The sequence below is a fragment of the Carassius carassius genome, chromosome 32, assembly GCF_963082965.1.
Source record: "Carassius carassius chromosome 32, fCarCar2.1, whole genome shotgun sequence".
In the NCBI taxonomy this organism is placed as follows: domain Eukaryota; kingdom Metazoa; phylum Chordata; class Actinopteri; order Cypriniformes; family Cyprinidae; genus Carassius; species Carassius carassius.
In genome coordinates this window covers 7,697,627-7,718,710 of record NC_081786.1, presented here as the reverse complement: position 1 = coordinate 7,718,710, position 21,084 = coordinate 7,697,627, and the positions used below count along the sequence as shown (strand labels likewise).

Genomic DNA, 21,084 nt, shown 5'->3' with positions numbered 1-21,084 from the left:
GGACCCAGGCTGGGTAATAGCGAATGACAGCGGGGAAAATGGTAGACGATTATATGCGATGGGCGCTGCCATTCTGCTATAGCACTGACAGTGGTTCAGACCGCCATACTTCAGTCAAATCACCGTATCATTTTTGTACCATCAGTGAGGTTGGTAGAGATATTCAGTTCTCTCATTTCACATCTTTTGTCACACACCCTGCTGAAAACTGTTAGTCCAGGTTCACTTCATTCACCATGATACTCTTGATTTACACTGCTAAAAAGTACTCTTCTGATAAAAGATTTATTTATCTGCTTTGTATTTCTTTAAAGTGCAAACTATATTTAATATGTAATAAAGCACGGTCTAAAGAAGCTTAATTTTCATTAAAAAATCATGTTTGCATGTACAACCCGAATTCCGGAAAAGTTGGGACGTTTTTAAAATTTTAATAAAATGAAAACGAAAGGAATTTCAAATCACATGAGCCAATATTTTATTCACAATAGAACATAGATAACGTAGCAAATGTTTAAACTGAGAAATTGTACACTTTTATCCACTTAATTAGCTCATTTAAAATTTAATGCCTGCTACAGGTCTCAAAAAAGTTGGCACGGGGGCAACAAATGGCTAAAAAAGCAAGCAGTTTTGAAAAGATTCAGCTGGGAGAACATCTAGTGATTAATTAAGTTAATTGATATCAGGTCTGTAACATGATTAGCTATAAAAGCTTTGTCTTAGAGAAGCAGAGTCTCTCAGAAGTAAAGATGGGCAGAGGCTCTCCAATCTGTGAAAGACTGCGTAAAAAAATTGTGGAAAACTTTAAAAACAATGTTCCTCAACGTCAAATTGCAAAGGCTTTGCAAATCTCATCATCTACAGTGCATAACATCATCAAAAGATTCAGAGAAACTGGAGAAATCTCTGTGCGTAAGGGACAAGGCCGGAGACCTTTATTGGATGCCCGTGGTCTTCGGGCTCTCAGACGACACTGCATCACTCATCGGCATGATTGTGTCAATGACATTACTAAATGGGCCCAGGAATACTTTCAGAAACCACTGTCGGTAAACACAATCCGCCGTGCCATCAGCAGATGCCAACTAAAGCTCTATCATGCAAAAAGGAAGCCATATGTGAACATGGTCCAGAAGCGCCGTCGTGTCCTGTGGGCCAAGGCTCATTTAAAATGGACTATTTCAAAGTGGAATAGTGTTTTATGGTCAGACGAGTCCAAATATGACATTCTTGTTGGGAATCACGGATGCCGTGTCCTCCGGGCTAAAGAGGAGGGAGACCTTCCAGCATGTTATCAGCGTTCAGTTCAAAAGCCAGCATCTCTGATGGTATGGGGGTGCATAAGTGCATACGGTATGGGCAGCTTGCATGTTTTGGAAGGCTCTGTGAATGCTGAAAGGTATATAAAGGTTTTAGAGCAACATATGCTTCCCTCCAAACAACGTCTATTTCAGGGAAGGCCTTGTTTATTTCAGCAGGACAATGCAAAACCACATACTGCAGCTATAACAACAGCATGGCTTCGTCGTAGAAGAGTCCGGGTGCTAACCTGGCCTGCCTGCAGTCCAGATCTTTCACCTATAGAGAACATTTGGCGCATCATTAAACGAAAAATACGTCAAAGACGACCACGAACTCTTCAGCAGCTGGAAATCTATATAAGGCAAGAATGGGACCAAATTCCAACAGCAAAACTCCAGCAACTCATAGCCTCAATGCCCAGACGTCTTCAAACTGTTTTGAAAAGAAAAGGAGATGCTACACCATGGTAAACATGCCCCGTCCCAACTATTTTGAGACCTGTAGCAGAAATCAAAATAGAAATGAGCTCATTTTGTGCATAAAATTGTAAACTTTCTCAGTTTAAACATTTGCTATGTTATCTATGTTCTATTGTGAATAAAATATTGGCTTATGTGATTTGAAAGTCTTTTAGTTTTCATTTTATTAAAATTTAAAAAACGTCCCAACTTTTCCGGAATTCGGGTTGTAAAAGAATGATGAATGAAGAAATTAGTTAATTTATATATGCACAGCACAATCTTATATTGGTGCAAACTTACAGCGTGCTGGCTAGACTGGATTGTAAATTTAGAAGAAGAAAAAAATCCATTTCAAATATATAGTGTTTTTTGTGCTGAAATACCACATGCAAATATGGTGCAATGGTTTAATGCATTAATTTATTCATATATATATTTTAATAGAATAAGTTCATACTGTACAACTGCATTTTTTATTTCCACACAGTTAAATTCTAGTATAGGATTTACTTTGAAATATTTTTCATTCAGAAATGAAATGGTAAATTGCTGGTAAATTTTACAACAAAGAAAAGGCAACACACTGAATAAAACTTACTTTAAATCTACTTAAAGTAGGAAAACGAATTAAAAAAATGTTTTTGTGTGTTTATGATTTCAAAAGAGATAGTTTGATGGATGGATGGATAATGGATGGATGATAGATGGATGGATGGATGATGGATGGCTGGACAATTCATTTGGAAATTAAGTTAAAAAATATAGAATATTATAACATACACACACACACACTTATATTCCTCTTCTTTATTCTACTTTTGAAAAGTCATTTTAAATTATTTGCCAATCTTTTTGATTAAGTGTGAAGCCATTAGATGTTTTTCTTTCTTCTTCTTCTTTTTTTTCATAAATGATTATGTGTGAATGTGCAGAGATTGAGCTCACAGGTGTAATCATATGTGGTTACCCCATGCTGTGTCATCCCTGTAGTTGCTGAAGCAAGCTCAGAAATGATGTTTTAGGGTCCCATGGTGCCTTGCGTCAGGAACACCATTTCAGTTCAGTGACTTCTAAATCAGCATATTCTGCAAGCACGCATAACATGTCGTGCCACCTTAATGCTAGTCTGGATGGCGAACATGATGTTTTTGACCGTAAATCCAAGTTGTTTTTGTAACCCCTCTGTAAGGTTGCCTATCCTTTCTTTTGTTAAAGCATTATAGAGCTCTTTTCCCTCTCGAGACTGAGTTCTGATTCTAAAGTCTGCTTATTCTTGATGTAGTAAGTTGCATTAAAAAAAAGCCCACATGCTCTGTCTGCTTTTGCTTGTCTCCATTATCCTCTGTTTATTTGTGCAACCCTGTTTTAATATGAATGAGTTTAAATTATCTTTTTTTTTTCATATGACATAAGATGACCAAATGTTTTTCTTTCTTCCTTGAGCATGTCTTACCAGAAGGCAGTTCGGAAGTTCTCAGAAACCTCCCGTTAATAAAGGAGGAAATGTTACTGAGCATCTCAGAAGCAACATAACTTCTACAAAGACCTGACCATCTTCTGTAATCTGATGAGTCCCATAGTAGTCAGCAACACACATTTCACGATAAGCAATCCTTCATCTTTTTGAGTGCGAATGGAGCCGGGCAGCTTGACTGCAATGCAAGAAGACAATTATCTTCCAAAACAAAAAGAAAAGATTGCATTTTTGACAAAGAAGGAACCTTTTATCGCAAAAAAGATTCAAGACAGGGTTCGAATGTGCGAAATAGATACTTGTGTATCCTATGAGCCAAATACAATTACTAGTATCAAAAACAAAATCTTTTGCCCTTATAAATCTCTCCAGAGGGGGAAGGAGATAAGCTTTCAATATGAGCTGTCTTTCTAATCCCACGATTAAATGAAACCACCAAGGATGGTTGGATAAATGTTCCCACTTTCATTGTCTCCTCAGTTACTGAGGGACGATCCTCTGGAGTCACATTTCTTATTTGGGGATGTGTTTGGAGTTAGATAATGTGCAAAAAGATTCTTTCGATTGAGATACAAGCCAAGTAGGAAGAGTGCTCTGGGAGACTGGAGAGGGAGAATTAGACAGAGTAGAGTGTTTTAAATTTCAAAATTTCTCCTTGTCAAAGTTAAAGGTGTATTAAGTGTGTGGACAGAGTGACATATTTAGTTCTTCACTCACAGTAACTGGAGTTTTCATGCAGGAGACCGCAGACTTTCAAATCTTTTAGTGCTCATTTACCTTGGCCTGAAATGAGGAAATGATGCCAACTGTACCCCATTTTGTGCCTTTTTTGCAACCCTTTTTACTTCCATAATGCAATGTATTTTGGAAAGAAACACAATATTTGGTATGCACATATAATTTAAAAATGTAGGCTTGATTTCAAGTTGATTTAAATTTATTTCACATTCCCAAATTTATGCACGGTGTGAATGAAAAAATATTGGTCTATATTTTTTATAATAAATATTTTTGATAATAAATACATTTTATATTCATATTTAGAATGAGCTTTTATTTTTTATATTTTCAATTCGTATTTTATTTTTAACTCAAGTTTAGTTTTAGTAATTTTATGTTATGTCCTTTTGTCATTATGATTAATTTTAAGATTTTTATCTATTTATCCTGATTTTTATTTAATCTCATCTTTATTTCATTTAACTAAAATGATTTTTCATCATTTAATTTTAGTTAACAATAACAACACTGGATAACTATTGTAGTGGCATATATACATAGGTCTGTAAGTGGATTAGGCCCCTAAAACTTGTCTTTTTTATTTATTTATTTTATTTTATTTTGGAGGCTCAAATAATACTGGGCAAGACCGATGGTTTCATGCAATAAGCTATATTTGTTTTTAGCGAGACGGCAGTGGCGTCCCGTAGCAATTTATCACTGGAGAGAAAAACTGCACACAACACTGCTGGATTACAAAGGGAGAATGTTCACAATCACACGGTTGTTCTCATTAATTATTTTGAGTTGTTGTTATTAGCAGCCTTTTCTACAGAGAGAGAGCAACGCACTTATCATGTCTAAATATACAAAAATATAACAATTTCTATGAAATATCTCATACATTTTAAATGTGGCAGCAATCTAGGGTTTCTTTGGCTTGCACTCGTGGTACCACAAAGCCATTGAGGGTTCCTCTAATTTAGAATTAAAGGGAATTAAAATGCAGAGATATCTCACATTCTTGTATGTGTTTGTGAAACTTAATCACAGTAGGAGTAAAACTCCCCCACAGCGTGTGATCCTGTGCCATGTTAACACCTCCTAGTGCTGTTTCATTTTCAAAGAGCCTTTCATGTTCTCAGGAGTGAGAAAAGGTGTCATGCCCTCTGTACTGCTGGATCAAAGCAGCACAATTCCACAAATGACTGTGTACCAGGCAGTCCTCCAGCCCTAACCCCACTGTCCTGAAAAAACGGCAACAAAGCTCCTAAAATATTATACATTTTTGGTTTTGGATATAAAATCATTTGGTTTATGTAATGCTTAGATAGGCATGAAAAGGAGAGAAGAAAACAGAATTAAGGCACAATTCAGGCTGAGGTTTAACCTTCATCTCTCATACACCACAGTGTAGATATTTTAAAATATATATCTCAGTGTGATTGTAATAAAAATAAATGGGGTCCAATGCAGTGTTACTTATTATACTAATTATTTATATACTATTATAGTACTTAATATTTTTTGAATCAGCTTTTATTTAATATTTAATATTTTTATTCTTATTTTAGTAATTTGGTTTTAAATGTAACATTAATTAATTTATAATTATTTTATGTTTTCAAGTGATGTTAGTAATTTAATTTCAGTAGTATTAAAATTATTTTTATAAATTAGTCAAATTTAGTCATTTAGTTTTTTATTTAATATTTATATTGTATTTTATTAATTTAGGTAATTATATGTGCTGTCATTTTTATTCTTTTAATTTTAAAGAAATGTTGTTACTTGATTTATAAATTCAGCTTTAGTAATTTTAGTAATTAGAAATAGTATTAATAATATTTTTTGAGTAATTAGTCAAATTTGTAATTTTTTAAGAATTCATTTTTTCATCTAATATTTATATTGTATTTTATTCATTTGTTTTAGTAATGTTGTTATGTGCTTTTTCATTCTTATCCTTGTTTAAAAATATATATCATATGTTACTTATTTTATCATTTCAGTTTTAGCAGTTTTAGAAATTCAGGTTATTTGGGATTTTATTTCAGCTTTATTTTAGAAATTAAAATAATTTCAATAATTTTAGTTAACAATAAAAATGCTGGCCCAATGTTGTTTTGGACCCCATTTTCTTTGTTTCAACTATTATTTAAGAAAACTCATGTACAGGTGAGTACACGATGACAGAATTGTAATCTTTGGATGAAATATTCCTTTAAACTGTAAACTGTATATGAGGTTTATTTTTAGGATCCAGTGTTGTGATGTCTATAGCCAAAGCTCTGGATGAGCCCATCTTTAATGAGTTTCCACCATCAGACTTCCCTAACACCAGGAGAGCTTAGAATGATAGCAGTTGATATTGCCTCTCTTGAGGATCTATTTAGAGTACAAAACATTCTTTACCAGGGTAAAACTGAATTTGGGGCTTGGGAATATAATAGTAGGGAATGGGGAAAAAGCTATGTGTGTGGTGCGTGTGAATTTGAGAGAGGTCATGGCCTCAGTCGGCAGTACTCTCGCTTTCCTCTGATAATAAGCATCCCATTCGTTCTCTCCATCTGCTCTCTTCTTGTCCCACTGCCGTCCCACACGTCCAGTGCTTGCGTCCCCTGCTAGCCACCTGCAACATCTGTCTGCGGTGCTGCCACATGGTTAAGTGTCTGTACTTGTATCACAAGGATTGCAGGTTAGGTCACACGGGTGGCTTTAACTGGGGTTACTCTGACAGTACCCCATTAAATAGACAGTATCATTTGTGTGTCATTTACTTCGTGGCTGCAAAAAACTTGATAAAACTGTTGTTTCAGTTATTTTTGTTCTGCAATATAAAAAATAAAAATAAAAGAAACAGGAATTTCCAGCAGATGACTTGATTAGCTTGAATCTAGAATGATCAGGGTGATTTTGTTGGGCAGTGCTTCTGCATAGAAAAAATAAAATTATATATATATATTTATATTTTCTGATTTAATTTTTCAGTAATTGTTTAAATTTTTTAAGTTATTTTCTTTCATTTTTGATTCTCATTTAACTTTTTTCATTATTTTATTTTATTTTATGGGTTTAATTTCATTTGAAGTTTTAGTTCTGTACAGTACACTCTAAAATTACATTCACATGCATACATTAAATTAATTTATTTTCTATTTTTTTTTTTTTTTTATAAACATTAAGCCGTCAGGCTTTTTTGATGGACAGCAATCAAATAAATATATGCATGACATATATTTTCACTTGGATATTCAACTAAATCACAGCCTTTGCGACTGTCATAGCACAGTAAATTATATTCCGATGTATCGTGCAGCCCTAATTTACTTGTTGTTCCAATACCGAGTGATATTCTGTCTTCTGCATATCACTAAAGAAGGTACTATAGGTTGCTGGTAGACGTGTCTCAGAACTCATCCTTCCCTTTTGTGCAACACAAAAGTTTTGTTTTGATTTATTTTGTTCCTCTACCTCCGAGCGCTTGGGCTTCAGAAGTGTGTGACTCGTGTTCCCAGGTTTTGAGGGTATTGGTTGCACTTCCTGCTGTCTGAAGACAGCTCTGCCAATGATGGAGGCTCCCTTTAGGCTGGCCCCCTGGTACACCCCTCCTTGGAGTCCTGAAATTTGGCTCAAACAACATCCTGCAGTGACGTGCCACCCTTAGCACTCGAAGTCATTGTTGTAACAGCACGACGTTGCGGCCCCCTGTCCTCGAATGACATGCAGAACCCCCTCTGATCAGCTTCCTGCTGTGTATCCACAAGCCCACAGTCACATGGAATATCAGCATGGCTCTTTGGGCTTGCCATTAAAACAAACATCCCCAGACGCATCTCGTGAGTGGAGGCCCGCGCCTCGCTTTTGCATCCCGTTGGTTCCAGCTCATTCATCAAACATGATTTCACAACTATATAATTTCCGTGGCTTTGGAAAACAGAAGCAGCTGCTGTCTAGTTCTTGTTTGTCAATGGTGCTGTATGATTATGACTATTGATGTGGTTTTCTGTGTGAAATTTTTTAAATATTGATCGGCATCAGTAGCAATCACATTAATGTGTATATAATTATAAGTATGTGAAGCATGAAAGAGTGTGTGCTGTCATCTTTTGATGGATAGATGAATTGACCTCAGGCAGCTAATCTGCTGGCATTCATTACGCATCTCTTACAGATGAACCAAATTTATTATAAATATGTTTTTATCAACTCTGGTGATGATTGATATAATTACGAGAGAAGATGGAGTAGACATGCAGTTTAAATAGTGTTTCATTACTGGAGGGGAAAAAAGAAAATTAACTGACTATGAACACAAACAGCAAAAAAAGGACATAAATTTACATGACTAAACTCTTCTAAAAGTGTTTAAATAACTTAAAATATAAATATTGACAGAAAATGTAATAATGAGTATTATAACCGTGATTATTGATTCTTATTATTGATTCTTAAAGATGTCTTTTAAACTTCCAAGGTAACAGCGATAATGAGAGAATTCAAATGGCCAATAAGAAAATTCCTTTCAAATATGCCCGGCCCGTAGAGGAATGGCTTCAGGAGAAAGGTAACTTCCTCCTTTTTAATTTTTTTATTTTTTTTTTTATTTTAATATATATATACTGTAGATTTTACAATTTTTCTTTAGTTCAATTTGTTGATTTTAAATACATAGATAAATAATTATATTGTATATTGTGTTGCACCCATCAAATTTTTGTTTTTCTTTTTTTCCTTTTCAATGCTCATTGATTTTTGTATTCATCTTTAAACAGACTAAATAATACATACATTGTTTAATGGTTCAGCATTGGCCTAGTAAACCTTTTATGAATGTTTTAAATGTAAACATTAAAACAAATTAACATAAACATAAATTTCACTTGACTTTCTGGCTGATATAAAGAAAGGTGGACAGACAAGGTGTAATGAAATACAAGAGCTGTTGCAGGCAGCAGCTTGTGGCTGCGCAGGAAGTATCATCCGAGAAGAAATCGCCAGCATGATTATTGTTTCAGACATAAATTGCATATCATCAGGAGCCCTCCTCATTATAATCACTGGAATTACTCAAGAAATTAAGTGAAGGGATGATTGTTTGTTTATTTACTTCCCTTTCTTTCTGAATTATGATCTGTGTCATGCTGCAAAGCTTTTATTCACAACCACAGAATATTTTGTCTATTATTTTAGACATATGACAAAACATGTTTGAAAACATGTTTCATCCGTCATTAGTTTTTAAAATAGCAACAATTCTGCATTAATTGTATTCAAATAATCCTTTTTATTTTTTACTAAATCAAAATGTATCCCAAAATATTATTATCTTTTGTTATTTTTTTTTATATTGGATGCCCCACGAATCAGTGATTTGTACATTATACCATGTGTTTATAACCAAGACATTTTTTCAGCATTTTTACAGTAAGAATGGCTCTATCATGTTAATCTTTCTCTTATCTCAGAATAGATTAATATGCCAGTCATAAGACATTTTGTTTTTAAGAGTATGGATGATCTTTTTTCATAAAGACAATTATAGTAAAACTTACTGCAGCCATCATGAGCTTGTAGCTAGACTCATTCAGGGAGACATAATGGGTCTGGTTTATAGTCTGGCCCTCCAAATGTTTACGACGTGTCTCATGGTAGTATAACCCTGAGCATTTCGGAAGAAAATTAAGCCATAGTGATCCAGCCCAACCATCTAAGTCTTTGTACTTTGGCTGGGTAGGTTAAGTGCCTAAAAGAGACATGAATCTTCTTGCCAAACAATATATTTTGTGCTCTTATACCGACCCATAACCATGAAATGTTCTGGATCTTTCTTACATCCTCAGGGCGGCAGTTAACGATATTCAACACCCAGGCCACAATAAGAATTGGTGGTTCAGATCGCAAGAGGCCATTTCAGGGCCAACTCTCTGGACTCTACTACAACGGTCTCAAAGTGCTCAACATGGCTGCTCAGGGCAACCCTAACATCAAAATCAATGGCAGCGTTCGCCTGGTGGGGGAGGTTCCCTCCGCAGGTTCAGCCAGAACCACGGCCCTCCCCCCGGAGATGTCCACCACCTTTATCGAGACCACCACCACCATGTCCACCACCACCACGAGGAAACACCGCACTCCACCCACAATACAGGTACGATCCTAGACTCACAAGCACGAATTAAAATAAAGACATCAGTGGGACCTGCTGAGACTAGTCATATAAGTTATTCATCTGAAGGCCGTTCAAGAACTTCAACTATAAAAATAAAGATATTTGTGTCCAGCTGCTTTTCTGACAGTTCGTCAGTACTGGGGCACATGCCTGCCATAATCTATTTTAATATAAATTTAGAGAAATTGTTGTTCACAAGCTGCATGTGCAAATCAGTTTTTACTGAGTTGTGCTTGACAAATAAAAGCACATATCTGCTATTTTTGCTGTTTTGTTTCCAACAATTGGCTACAAATACTCACCTCATCTAGTGCTGTTTTTGTTTTTTTGTCTTATAAAATATCTTGTTACATCAATGGATGAATTATGCCGTCTGCTAAGTGCTAACACTTAAGTGTTTACATTTTTTAAAATTGAGTACATTCTGATTCAGACTTTTTATTGTTTATCAATTTATAGTTAAGGTGTGAACTTCCCTGTTCTCATAAAATTATAATTATTATTACATATATATATATATATATATATATATATATATATATATATATATATATATATATATATATATATATATATATATATAATAAGATAAAGTATCTTTATCATAATCATTATAGTTAAAATCCTTTGTGTGATAGGGTCTTAAGACTGACTATAACTTTTTTTTTTTCCATAAAAACTTGGTCTAATGTGTGATTAAGTCAATTGTGATCAATTGTTAATTTCTGCATAATTGTAATTTATACTCCTATTCTCAGAACTTTTTAAAATATAATTTTTCTTGTCCTTATAGTGAATGGTACTTATGACTGATTTTAACTTATCATTAATTTTCAGCATAAATTGGTCTACGACTGATTTTCTCTTGCTAGGTGGTCAGACAAATTTTTCAGACACGATTTTAACACAATGCTGTGTTTATGTGACTGGCATGTGTTTTTCCATATGTGCCTACATCTCCTCATCATTTCTGATTTGGGGACTACACCACAAATAAACGGGCACAGATTTACAATTCAAATAAATGAGGACCCAAATTTCCTGCAACACAACATGGAAAATAAATCTCCGGAATGGATTTTTGGGTGGTTTTCTGCACATCTACACCTTCCATTCTGCAGAACGTCTCGGTGCCCCTGACAACGTTCTCCTTAATTTATTATGCTCTCAGTTTGGTCCAATGATTTCCAGTGAGCTTATTTGTCAAGCTTAGACCTATTTCTTTAGCTTTGAGTTTGCAGATGCAAATTTAACTGTGGTATTGAAATCAGAAACAATGATTGGACCTTGCCCAGGTTATGTATATCACATATGTGGACAGGGTAAACACATTACAACAACAATACGTTGTGTCTGTGTGGGATGTAAAATTATTAATATGCAAAACAGAGGCTTTTGTTTCATTTAGGAGAAGTCACTCAACCAGATGTGTCTGAATTATTTTCCAACAGTATGCAAACAGCTTGCTCCAGTTAACACGAGCGCATGCAGTGTCCACGACTTAATTGTATTAAGGTTGAGAGCCTCTCTGACACACATTTGTTTTCATGTTTTTCATAACCGAAGAGAATTGTTTATAATTCTCCACGTCCTTTAGATAAAGACATAAGAGCAGGCGAACAAAGCTTCGCACACTCTTGACAACCAAACAGAGTGTCGCCCACATAAAGTTTGACCGGGAGCCAATAAAACACTGTGGTTTGGCGAAATGAGATTAGACTGGCCATTTCATAGGCATCCTGGTACAAATTGAGCTGGTGGAAGTGATATTAAAGCCATCAGTCTCCTCTGTGTCTGAGAGACATTTTGGCAAGAGTCATTTGTAATCGTGAAGCCCCCACAGTTGATCGCATGAAGAAACTTTGCAAATGACTAATGCTATGAGAATTGGCGCTACAAATGTTTTATTGATCATTTGTTAAATTCGAAATGCATAATTTTGGTTAAGTAATTAATTTTGTGGAAAATGAATTGTTAATTGCATCATAATTGAAAGAAAATGTAAATTAGTAAATTAGTATTTGTGTAGAGATAACATGTTTCCATAGTGTTGAATCATGATTTAATCAAACACTTATAACAACATACTAGCAAGCTAAATATAACTCTTTTTTTTTTTTTTTTACACATGATGTTAGATGTTGGCAGGATAAAGATGCTGCTGATTATCTTTAGCACTATACCAGTGGAGTGGATATTTTATTAAGGCAAACTTGAATTGAACCCAATTCATTGAATCCAATGAACCCAAGCATATGCTAGACATCACAATAGTAACTCGCTCAAAAACACCAACATAACAGAAAATATTTTACTGTAATATCAACTTAACAGTACATCAATCATTAACAAGTCTCTCTATTTATTTAATACTTTATTTTAACATTTACTCTCCCTGTCTAGCCCTGTGGAAAGCATGATGGGAAATGTATAATTTTGAGCTACTTGATTGAAACATCTTTCAAAATGAAAACAAAGTTAAGCCGAAGAATAACATTTCAAATCAGATGCATGATGCAATCTTGTTTAAATGAGAAACCTCTGATTTGTTTGAATTTTTTTTAAATAAACTGAACAGCATTAAATAAGCATTTTGAATGTGTTAATATAATTGTTTCACTGATTCATACATGGAATAACGGAAAGATATTTTAGATTATTTTTGCATTGTTGTTCATTCCTATGTGGTTTCAAGTTATATGTGTCTCCATGAGTAAGAGATTAGAGATGTTTTCAAGTTTATTTTAAGTTGTATTTATTTTATTTACTTACATCATTGGATACTGTTGTAAAGCATAATTTTCCATTAAAGTTTTTAATTTAATATTAAAACACTTGGTGGATTTGTGCTGGTCAGAGAAAGTTTGACTGAGGATACGTTTGCACGACAACGATGTAGTCAAAAACAGAAAGGTTTTTCCCTTGAGTTTTAAAAAAGTTTCATGTATGCAGGACAATGTCTTTAAAACGATTAACATTTGCACATATCTTCGAAAACAGCCAAAAACACTGTATTACGTATGCCAGGCCAGTAGTTGTGTTTTCAGTTCCCAAAACGTGTAGTTATGTAAATGAACAGGCAAAACACATAAAATGTTTATGTTTCCCATTTTTGGCTGAATGTTTTGTCATGTAAATGAGCAGTGAAACAGAATTTTTTTTTTTTTTTTAATAGCGTAGCATAAGTTCTGGCAGGTCACATGAGTCAAGCTTGCATCTGCTGACTCTCAGCTTATCCACATCTACCTATAGGAATACAATGCCTGTCACAGCATCCCTAAAGTCTTATTACTTGCTCAGGAGCAAATTACCCTCCTACATCCCCAGCTTTCATCCTTTCATCACAATCAGGATTTGGCTTTCTGATATACCTTGTTTCTTGAAACAGACTCATTTTAACTTGAATAATGTTGTTACACTAAAATGTCATTAAGAAAATTAATGATAACAGTAATGATGCTACATTTAGTTTTTGTTCTTTTCACCTGATGGGGGTTATTTTTACCCAGCATTTACCCAGAACAGTACCATACCGCCAATCCCAACTGTATGCTTAGTGTCAATTATTTTGACGATAGTGGTCCTGACAGAACTAATATTATTCTCTGCTCATTCAACCATTGTTTCTGCTTTTGGCTCTTCCATGGTGTCCTCTATCTTCATCTTGGGCTGATAGAAGACTATTAATACAAGACAAAATGTATTAAAACACTTATTTTGGGTACCAGACAAAATTCTGTTGATAGGATGTCGGCATATCTGACAGTGCTAAACGTGCGGCATCCCAGTGCATAGTGAACCACGGAGATGGACATGTCCACTTACATTAAAGCTGAAGTTGACCATTTTTGACTTTAGCTGGAAACCATAGATGCTCAGCGAAGCATCAGACCACATTACAATCTGAGCACAAGCAGACAAAACGCATGCAAACGATGCGGTAAAGAGAGAACATGCGTCTGCCTGGAGCAGAGCAATGCTTGAGAATAAAACAATTCTCTGTGACGCATTCTGGAAAGCACCACTGCTGTGGGTCTTGTTTGGCTTATGAGGCTAATAGATGTTTAAGAAAACACAGCCATAGATTGTTATCTGTTATCTGAACGAGTCACAGTCACATATTGCGTACGAAAAGGTGAAAGACGTGTGATGTATTAGAGTCATTTTGTTGGTGTCACTTAACGTGGACTGGAATTAAGCTTTTGGAAATAGATAATAATACACCCACAGTTGTTTCTAACGTGTTTATTTATGTATTCATTTTTTAAATCCTCGTTCCACGTTTATTGGCCCATCTTTAGATTCAGGCGTTCATCAGTCTAGTATGTCAACAGGCTGCTGGTCAGGTTTGCTTTCTCATATTAATTTGTGCAAACAGGATCAGTAAACAAGTGGTCTGTTACAGTTGGGGAAGGAAAATAATTATAAACTGCAATCCCCTATATGTATTGTGTTGGGACGAGAGCTCTATTTTTAAGACATTTGCATTGGCATTGAACTGGAACAAGGTCTGCGTGGTTTATTCGGCTTAATTAAGACCAGGGCTTCAGAGATGTAAAGAAGCCAAGCTTGTGCGGATCTCAGTGTAGAACTCTTTCGGGGTTTCCTTAAGTACACTCTGCTGCTCTTCAAAGAGATCCGCCTGGAAGAGGAGTCTTGAGAGACAGATCACAAGGAAGGGTTTTTCTTGTTTTAATAGTGTTTAAGAAAGGTGCAGAAACAGAAAAGATGTAGCTAAATGTGATTTCTTGGATTATGCTGACAGAAGAACTATGCAGCATGTTGAGAAAGCTTTAGAAAATTAGAAGCCCAAAACTTTTTTTAAAGGAGGAAAGAAAATTAGGGAATTGAATCTCTGATCATGTTCAGAAGAATCCCTAGCTAGACTGTAGCCATATTTAATGTGGAGAAAGTTTGTAAAATTGACTTTTTCTTTACCTCAAGGTCTATCTTTATGTCATTAATGAATCTGAGATTATTCGCCAGGCTGGACTGATGGTAAACCTCACACATGAGGGGTGTGTTTTCCTCTGGGCATCTGAATCATTGATGTAAGGTAGGTTAATTGAGCTGCACACATTTTCATATCACAGGGGTGGAATAATGATATGTATTTCAAGGCAGCAATTTCATTTCATGTCTGCGGAAAGCTGAGGGACTACATTTGGTCTCCTATGTCCTTCGGCCTCTAATAGGAGGGATATTTGGGCGTTTATGGTCGTTCCATCCCAAAACCTTTTCCTTTGCTGCACTGCTAAAATGCAGTACATTAAAGAACCGTGTGCCAGAGGGGATCAAATCCTTAGTGAGACACAGCAAAGGATTTTCTTCGAATTAGCCCACTTTCAGCCATGTTTTCATAAGTGCTCTATTTGCTTTAAACAGGATCCCAGACAGAATGATTTAATGCGCTGGGCATTAGGATGGATAATGCATATTACGGTATTGTTGATTTTATTAATGTTTCAGCTTAACTTTGTGTAAGAGAATAATGGAGTAAGACAGGACTTGATGTACCTGTTTTAAAGATGTTGTAAATGTTAACGATAAAGCAACTGAACAGGACACATCGATGCATTTGAAGCAATTTTTAAAATGGACTTGCTATTTTCATATTTTAAAGAAGTTGAAAGTTTAAAGAATGAAAATTGTTCCTTGCTTCTGTGACTTTCTTTTTATGTGTGGAACACACAAGAATAATTTATTTGAAAAATATCCTGAATATTATTTTCAGTGTCATGGAAATGAATCAGGACTGGTGCTGTTAAGCTCACAAATGCCAAAAAAAGCTCCATAAAAGTATCAAAAGTGATGTCTGATTCGTGAACAAATCATTCTTTTGATTCAGTTCTTTACAATGGATCAGTTATTCCAGTTTACCAAACTAATGTGAATCAGTTGTTGCAGATCCAGTTTTCAAGTTCAACTCACTGGTTTAGTGATACGGTTTCAGTGGTTCAGTGAAAATTATCAGTCATATTTGGTTTATATATCATTTTGTTTGTCAGACAAACCATTTTATGGCTTTATAGGTCTTGGTTTAATCCCACGAGTCATATAGACTACTTTTATAATAACTGTATGATATTTTATTGTGCTCCAGTCAAGATTTATTGAAATAAAGGGTCATACAGGCTTGGAACAACATGAATGTGAGTATATTATGACATGATTTTTATTCTGATTTGGACTATCCTCTAATGCAATTTAACGATTTAAAAGACTATTTAATGTGAATTAAAGATTAATCACCACTGAATGCGCAAATTCTAATTTAGTGCAGCGAATGCAGACGGCTGGTCTTGACAAGTATTTACGCTCCTGTTTTTAAGCTGTAAAACACAGACTCTGTGTAAGACACACGTATGTGGCCAATTCCAGGGATCGTTATCTGTCACCATGCATCTGCTGTGCACAGCAGCTAGCATCTCTTGCTGTGTTGTTACTAGGAGGATATGTCGAGAAACAAACAAAATACTGCAACGTTGTGATGTACCTCAAGGAAACATGATTTTTGTGGATTTAATTAAGCTGCCGCACTGGGACCCTCGTAATTGTCCACATTGAGAACAAGTAATGGATATTTTTGCATATTAATTGCTTCCTCATGAATGAAGTGTAGAGTTAACCGGGGCTTAGCAGTTTTGGACTGCAGCTGCTAATTAACATGTAACTGAACAGAATTTACCTTCCATTGAAATGAAAAAAGTTAAAAACAAAAATGCATATGCTGACTTTCACCGTGCACGCATAACAATCTGCATTTAGAAAACACAAAAACTAAGTGCTTATGTGCAATACGTCTAGCATAAACTAAAAGTTGTACACTTTCTTCTGCATGAGAGCTGGCAGACAGTTCAGGGGTTAACTGCACGATCCACTGAGACAGAAAAAAATACTGTCAGCAACAGGAGTTGCTGCACTACCACAATAAAGACTAATATTTCTCCAGAGTTGTGTTTAGAATCCAATTATATGGAGGTTGGAGGCGGCCGACAGCTGGCTGTGGTGCAGAGGACTGATACGTTTCAGAAGGCCCTGACGAGCCACGTGGGACTAGGATATTACGCGTGGGCAGACGCCGCTATCCCTAAGAGACGGCGGCCTTGATTTATTGAAATGCGCCGCAGCCGTAGTTGAAAGGGCCAAAGCTATGGGAGCCGTATCAAGGCGCTCCTTGGGTAGATGATGCGAGTCCAATCTCCTGGCCACAGTAGTGTATTGAAATGTGAATCGAGTTTCACTTTACTCCAATTTATTTCCTCTTGAGGCGTGATACCAAATAAAAGTAACAAACAAGGGGTGCTACTGGGAATGGACAAGTTTGCATAACGATAGCAATGGCATTTAGGCAGCATCTCAACAAAGATTCTCCTCTGTACTGCACCTATCACAGAAGTGATTTGGTCTGAAATGTTTTGAAGCACTTTTTGCAGTACTTTAATTCAATGAAGTTTTAATAATAATAATTATATATATATATATATATATATATATCAAAAGTTTGGACACACCTTCTCATTCAAAGAGTTTTCTTTATTTTCATGACTATGAAAATTGTAGATTCACACTGAAGGCATCAAAACTATGAATTAACACATGTGGAATTATATATGGAATTATATACAGTACATAACAAAAAAGTGTGAACCAACTGAAAATATGTCATATTCTAGGTTCTTCAGAGTAGCCACCTTTTGCTTTGATTACTGCTTTGCACACTCTTTGCATTCTCTTGATGAGCTTCAAGAGATAGTCACCTGAAATGGTTTTCCAACAGTCTTGAAGGAGTTCCCCGAGAGATGTTTAGCACTTGTTGGCCCTTTTGCCTTCTGTCTGCGGTCCAGCTCACCCCTAAACCATCTCGATTGGGTTCAGGTCCAGTGACTGTGGAGGCCAAGTCATCACTCTTCTTCTTGGTCAAATAGCCCTTGATGCCTTCAGTGTGACTCTACAATTTTCATAGTCATGAAAATAAAGAAAACTCTTTGAATGAGAAGGTGTGTCCAAACTTTTGGTCTGTACTGTATATATATATATATACATTAAGATAATAATAAAATGAATGAAACTTATAAATATCTATACCATTTTCATTTAGAAAATCTACTTTGTATTTGTTCTAATAAATAATAATTAAGAAAATAGTAATATGATTATTATTATTATACATAATTTAGTATTTATTATTTTTAGTATTTTAATATTTAGTTATTAATTGAATTACATTTAAATAAAAAATATTTTTATATTTTTATGGATGAAATGTATATCATCATTAATATTTTTTTCTTTTTCACCATATAATTTTCATTTTGAAAATATACTTTGTATAGTAAATCATTTCTCATAAACAATAATTTTGAAAATAATAATAAGAATTAGTATTATTATTAGTATTATTATTGTTATTATTATTATTATTATTATTATTTGTAGTTATTATTATTATTATTATACATAATTTAAAGTAATAGCATTTAAATATTTTGTTGTTAATTTGATTAAATTTAATTTAAAAAATATATATTTTATATTTTTAGTGAAATGGTATCATGATAATCTACTTTTTTTTACATCAGATAAATTTGTAATTAATAACAATTACCTATTAATTAATAAAAAATAATAATTATTATACATTTTTATATATCATTTGAAAAAATCAATATAATCTTTTAAGAAATTAATGAAAATGTACTTAAACCTGATAAATAATAATAATAATAGTTTACATATTTTGATTATATATGAATATATTTTGAATATGTTTTTATATATGTTTATTTTTTATTGTTATCTCTGGATTTTATACTTTTTTCTTTCTTTTTCTCTCTATTTATCCTCTGTTCTCTAAAGCGCATTTCATAAAAATAAATAATAAATTTCTATTCATATTTAAAAATAATAATAATAATAATAATAATGTCTTCTAATGAGGACAGATTCCTCATATTCTGATATCTGGTTAATGAAATCAGACTTGTACGTGCTGTCTGAAGTCTGTGTTCCTGTGCCATTGTTTTGTCTTCTGCCTCTATCATCCAGACAGTACCACATGCACCTCTCCGTCTCCCAAAACCATTTCCATCGCCCCTTCAAATTAAAAAGGCACAGCATAATAAAAGACACCACTTTAGATTTAAATCTATAATTGAAACAAACTGCGTATTGCTTTTTAGGTAGGACACAAAGAGGAGTGCTCAGGGAGATAGTTTGTCATAAGGTCCCATGCGACCTTGCCCTCCTCAGCCAGAAAGTGATTAAAGATAAGGTGCAGGACTGTTCTCGTGTAAACAAGAAGATGTACGGTGGCTGTTTGAAAGCTTCAGCGTAAGCTCCTGACGATTATAGTTTGCCATGCAGCACAAAAAAGAGTCAAGAGTACAAAACAAAATGAAGTCTTCTGGAGTGAGTCCTTGCTGCAAGCAATTTTAGTGCAAAGAGTGAGCAAAGAGAGCTTAGAAAGTCAATAGCCAGGTGAGATACAAAGAGAGAAATGAAGATGTACTTCAGTGAAGCAGGCATTTACACATTCGTTCAGCCGCAAGAATAAATCTTTAAAATATTCTGAATGTTAAAATAATGTCTGAATATTACCTTTAAATGTACTTGAATACACATACACAAGAAAATGCCTAAAACTAACATTTTGCCAAACCTGACAGTTTTTTTTTCCAAAGATTATTTTAGTATATTTTACAAGAAAATGCTATATCAGATTTTCTACTTCAAAATGTCATGTATAATTCAGTGTTTAATTCAGTTTCACTCAAATTGCTAGGAAAATTGTACAAATAATGGCAAAGTATATCCTACACCATTTTTTTTCTGTATGTAGTTGATGTTAAATTTGATCTGTTCATATCAAAGTAATAGCATTTACATATTTATTTATTTATTTATTTTATTATATATTATAAGCTTAAACATATTTTTTTAAAGTAATGAAATAGATAAATACCATCATATATATATATATATATATATATATATATATATATATATATATATATATATATATTCAATATTCAATATGAAAATATGTAGAATATTTTTTAAAAACTACAATAATCTTATATGAAAAATATCATATAAATCTTATGATACAACTATTAAATCATACATATAGTATGATTTAATAGTTGGTTACATTTTATATATTTATATCAAAGGAATAGCATTTACATATTTATTTATCTGATAGTATCTTGATCATATCATATTCATATCAAAGTGTTTTCAAATTAATCCATTACTGAAATATTGTCTTTTTCGCTCTCTCTCTCTCTGTCTCTGTGCTAAGCCTTTGATGTCCTTTCATCATATAGATACGCCTCTATTATCACTCAGGCCTTTTTCTTGGAGAAAACACGATGTGCGATAAGATGTCAAATGGCTGTCATCAGAGAGGTGGAACTCTCTGAATCATTCTGAAACCGATCTTCTCTCTTCTTATTGATTCAGTTTGTAATACAAGCTGTTCACTCCTTGTACTGCCAAAGTGGAGATAGACACAATAGCATCAAGGCCAGAGAAACCCACAGGAGGGATAAAAGGAGATGATTATCTGAGGACCAGAGTCAGGAAACTTTTGTTTTAATGTCTGCTTCTGTCTGCCTCCTTTTTTGAAGCTACATGGAATCATTTGGGGTTAAGGTCACTAAAGCGACGAACTAGATGTTTTATTTGATCTTAATTACATAATAAGTGGAGCTTTTATCTTAATAGCTGCTGATCACCTCTTGAAGATGTTTGAAATACAGGCATGGCTGGAGCACTTTGAATCACACGATTGTGTGGCATTTCAGCTCTATTTCAGATCACCCCCATAATCAGTTAGTAAACTGTGTATTGACAATATATATATTTAGATTACAAATTTAGTTGGGGTTCTGTAAAAATAATAATAATAATAATAAATGTTTTTGAAATAAATCTCTTATGTTCACCTT

At 34.3% G+C, this 21,084-nt stretch overlaps 1 protein-coding gene across 11 annotated transcripts in view; it reads left to right on the top strand.

Moving 5' to 3' along the window:
- LOC132112569 (neurexin-3a) overlaps window positions 1-21,084 on the top strand; it is a 280,631-nt gene that overhangs the window by 239,067 nt on the left and 20,480 nt on the right. For all 11 annotated transcript variants that reach the window (XM_059520110.1, XM_059520100.1, XM_059520106.1 and 8 more), the window contains 2 exons: window positions 8,438-8,527; window positions 9,804-10,108. In XM_059520110.1, coding sequence (XP_059376093.1) covers window positions 8,438-8,527; window positions 9,804-10,108 — 395 coding nt within the window. The remainder of the gene's footprint in view (window positions 1-8,437; window positions 8,528-9,803; window positions 10,109-21,084) is intronic.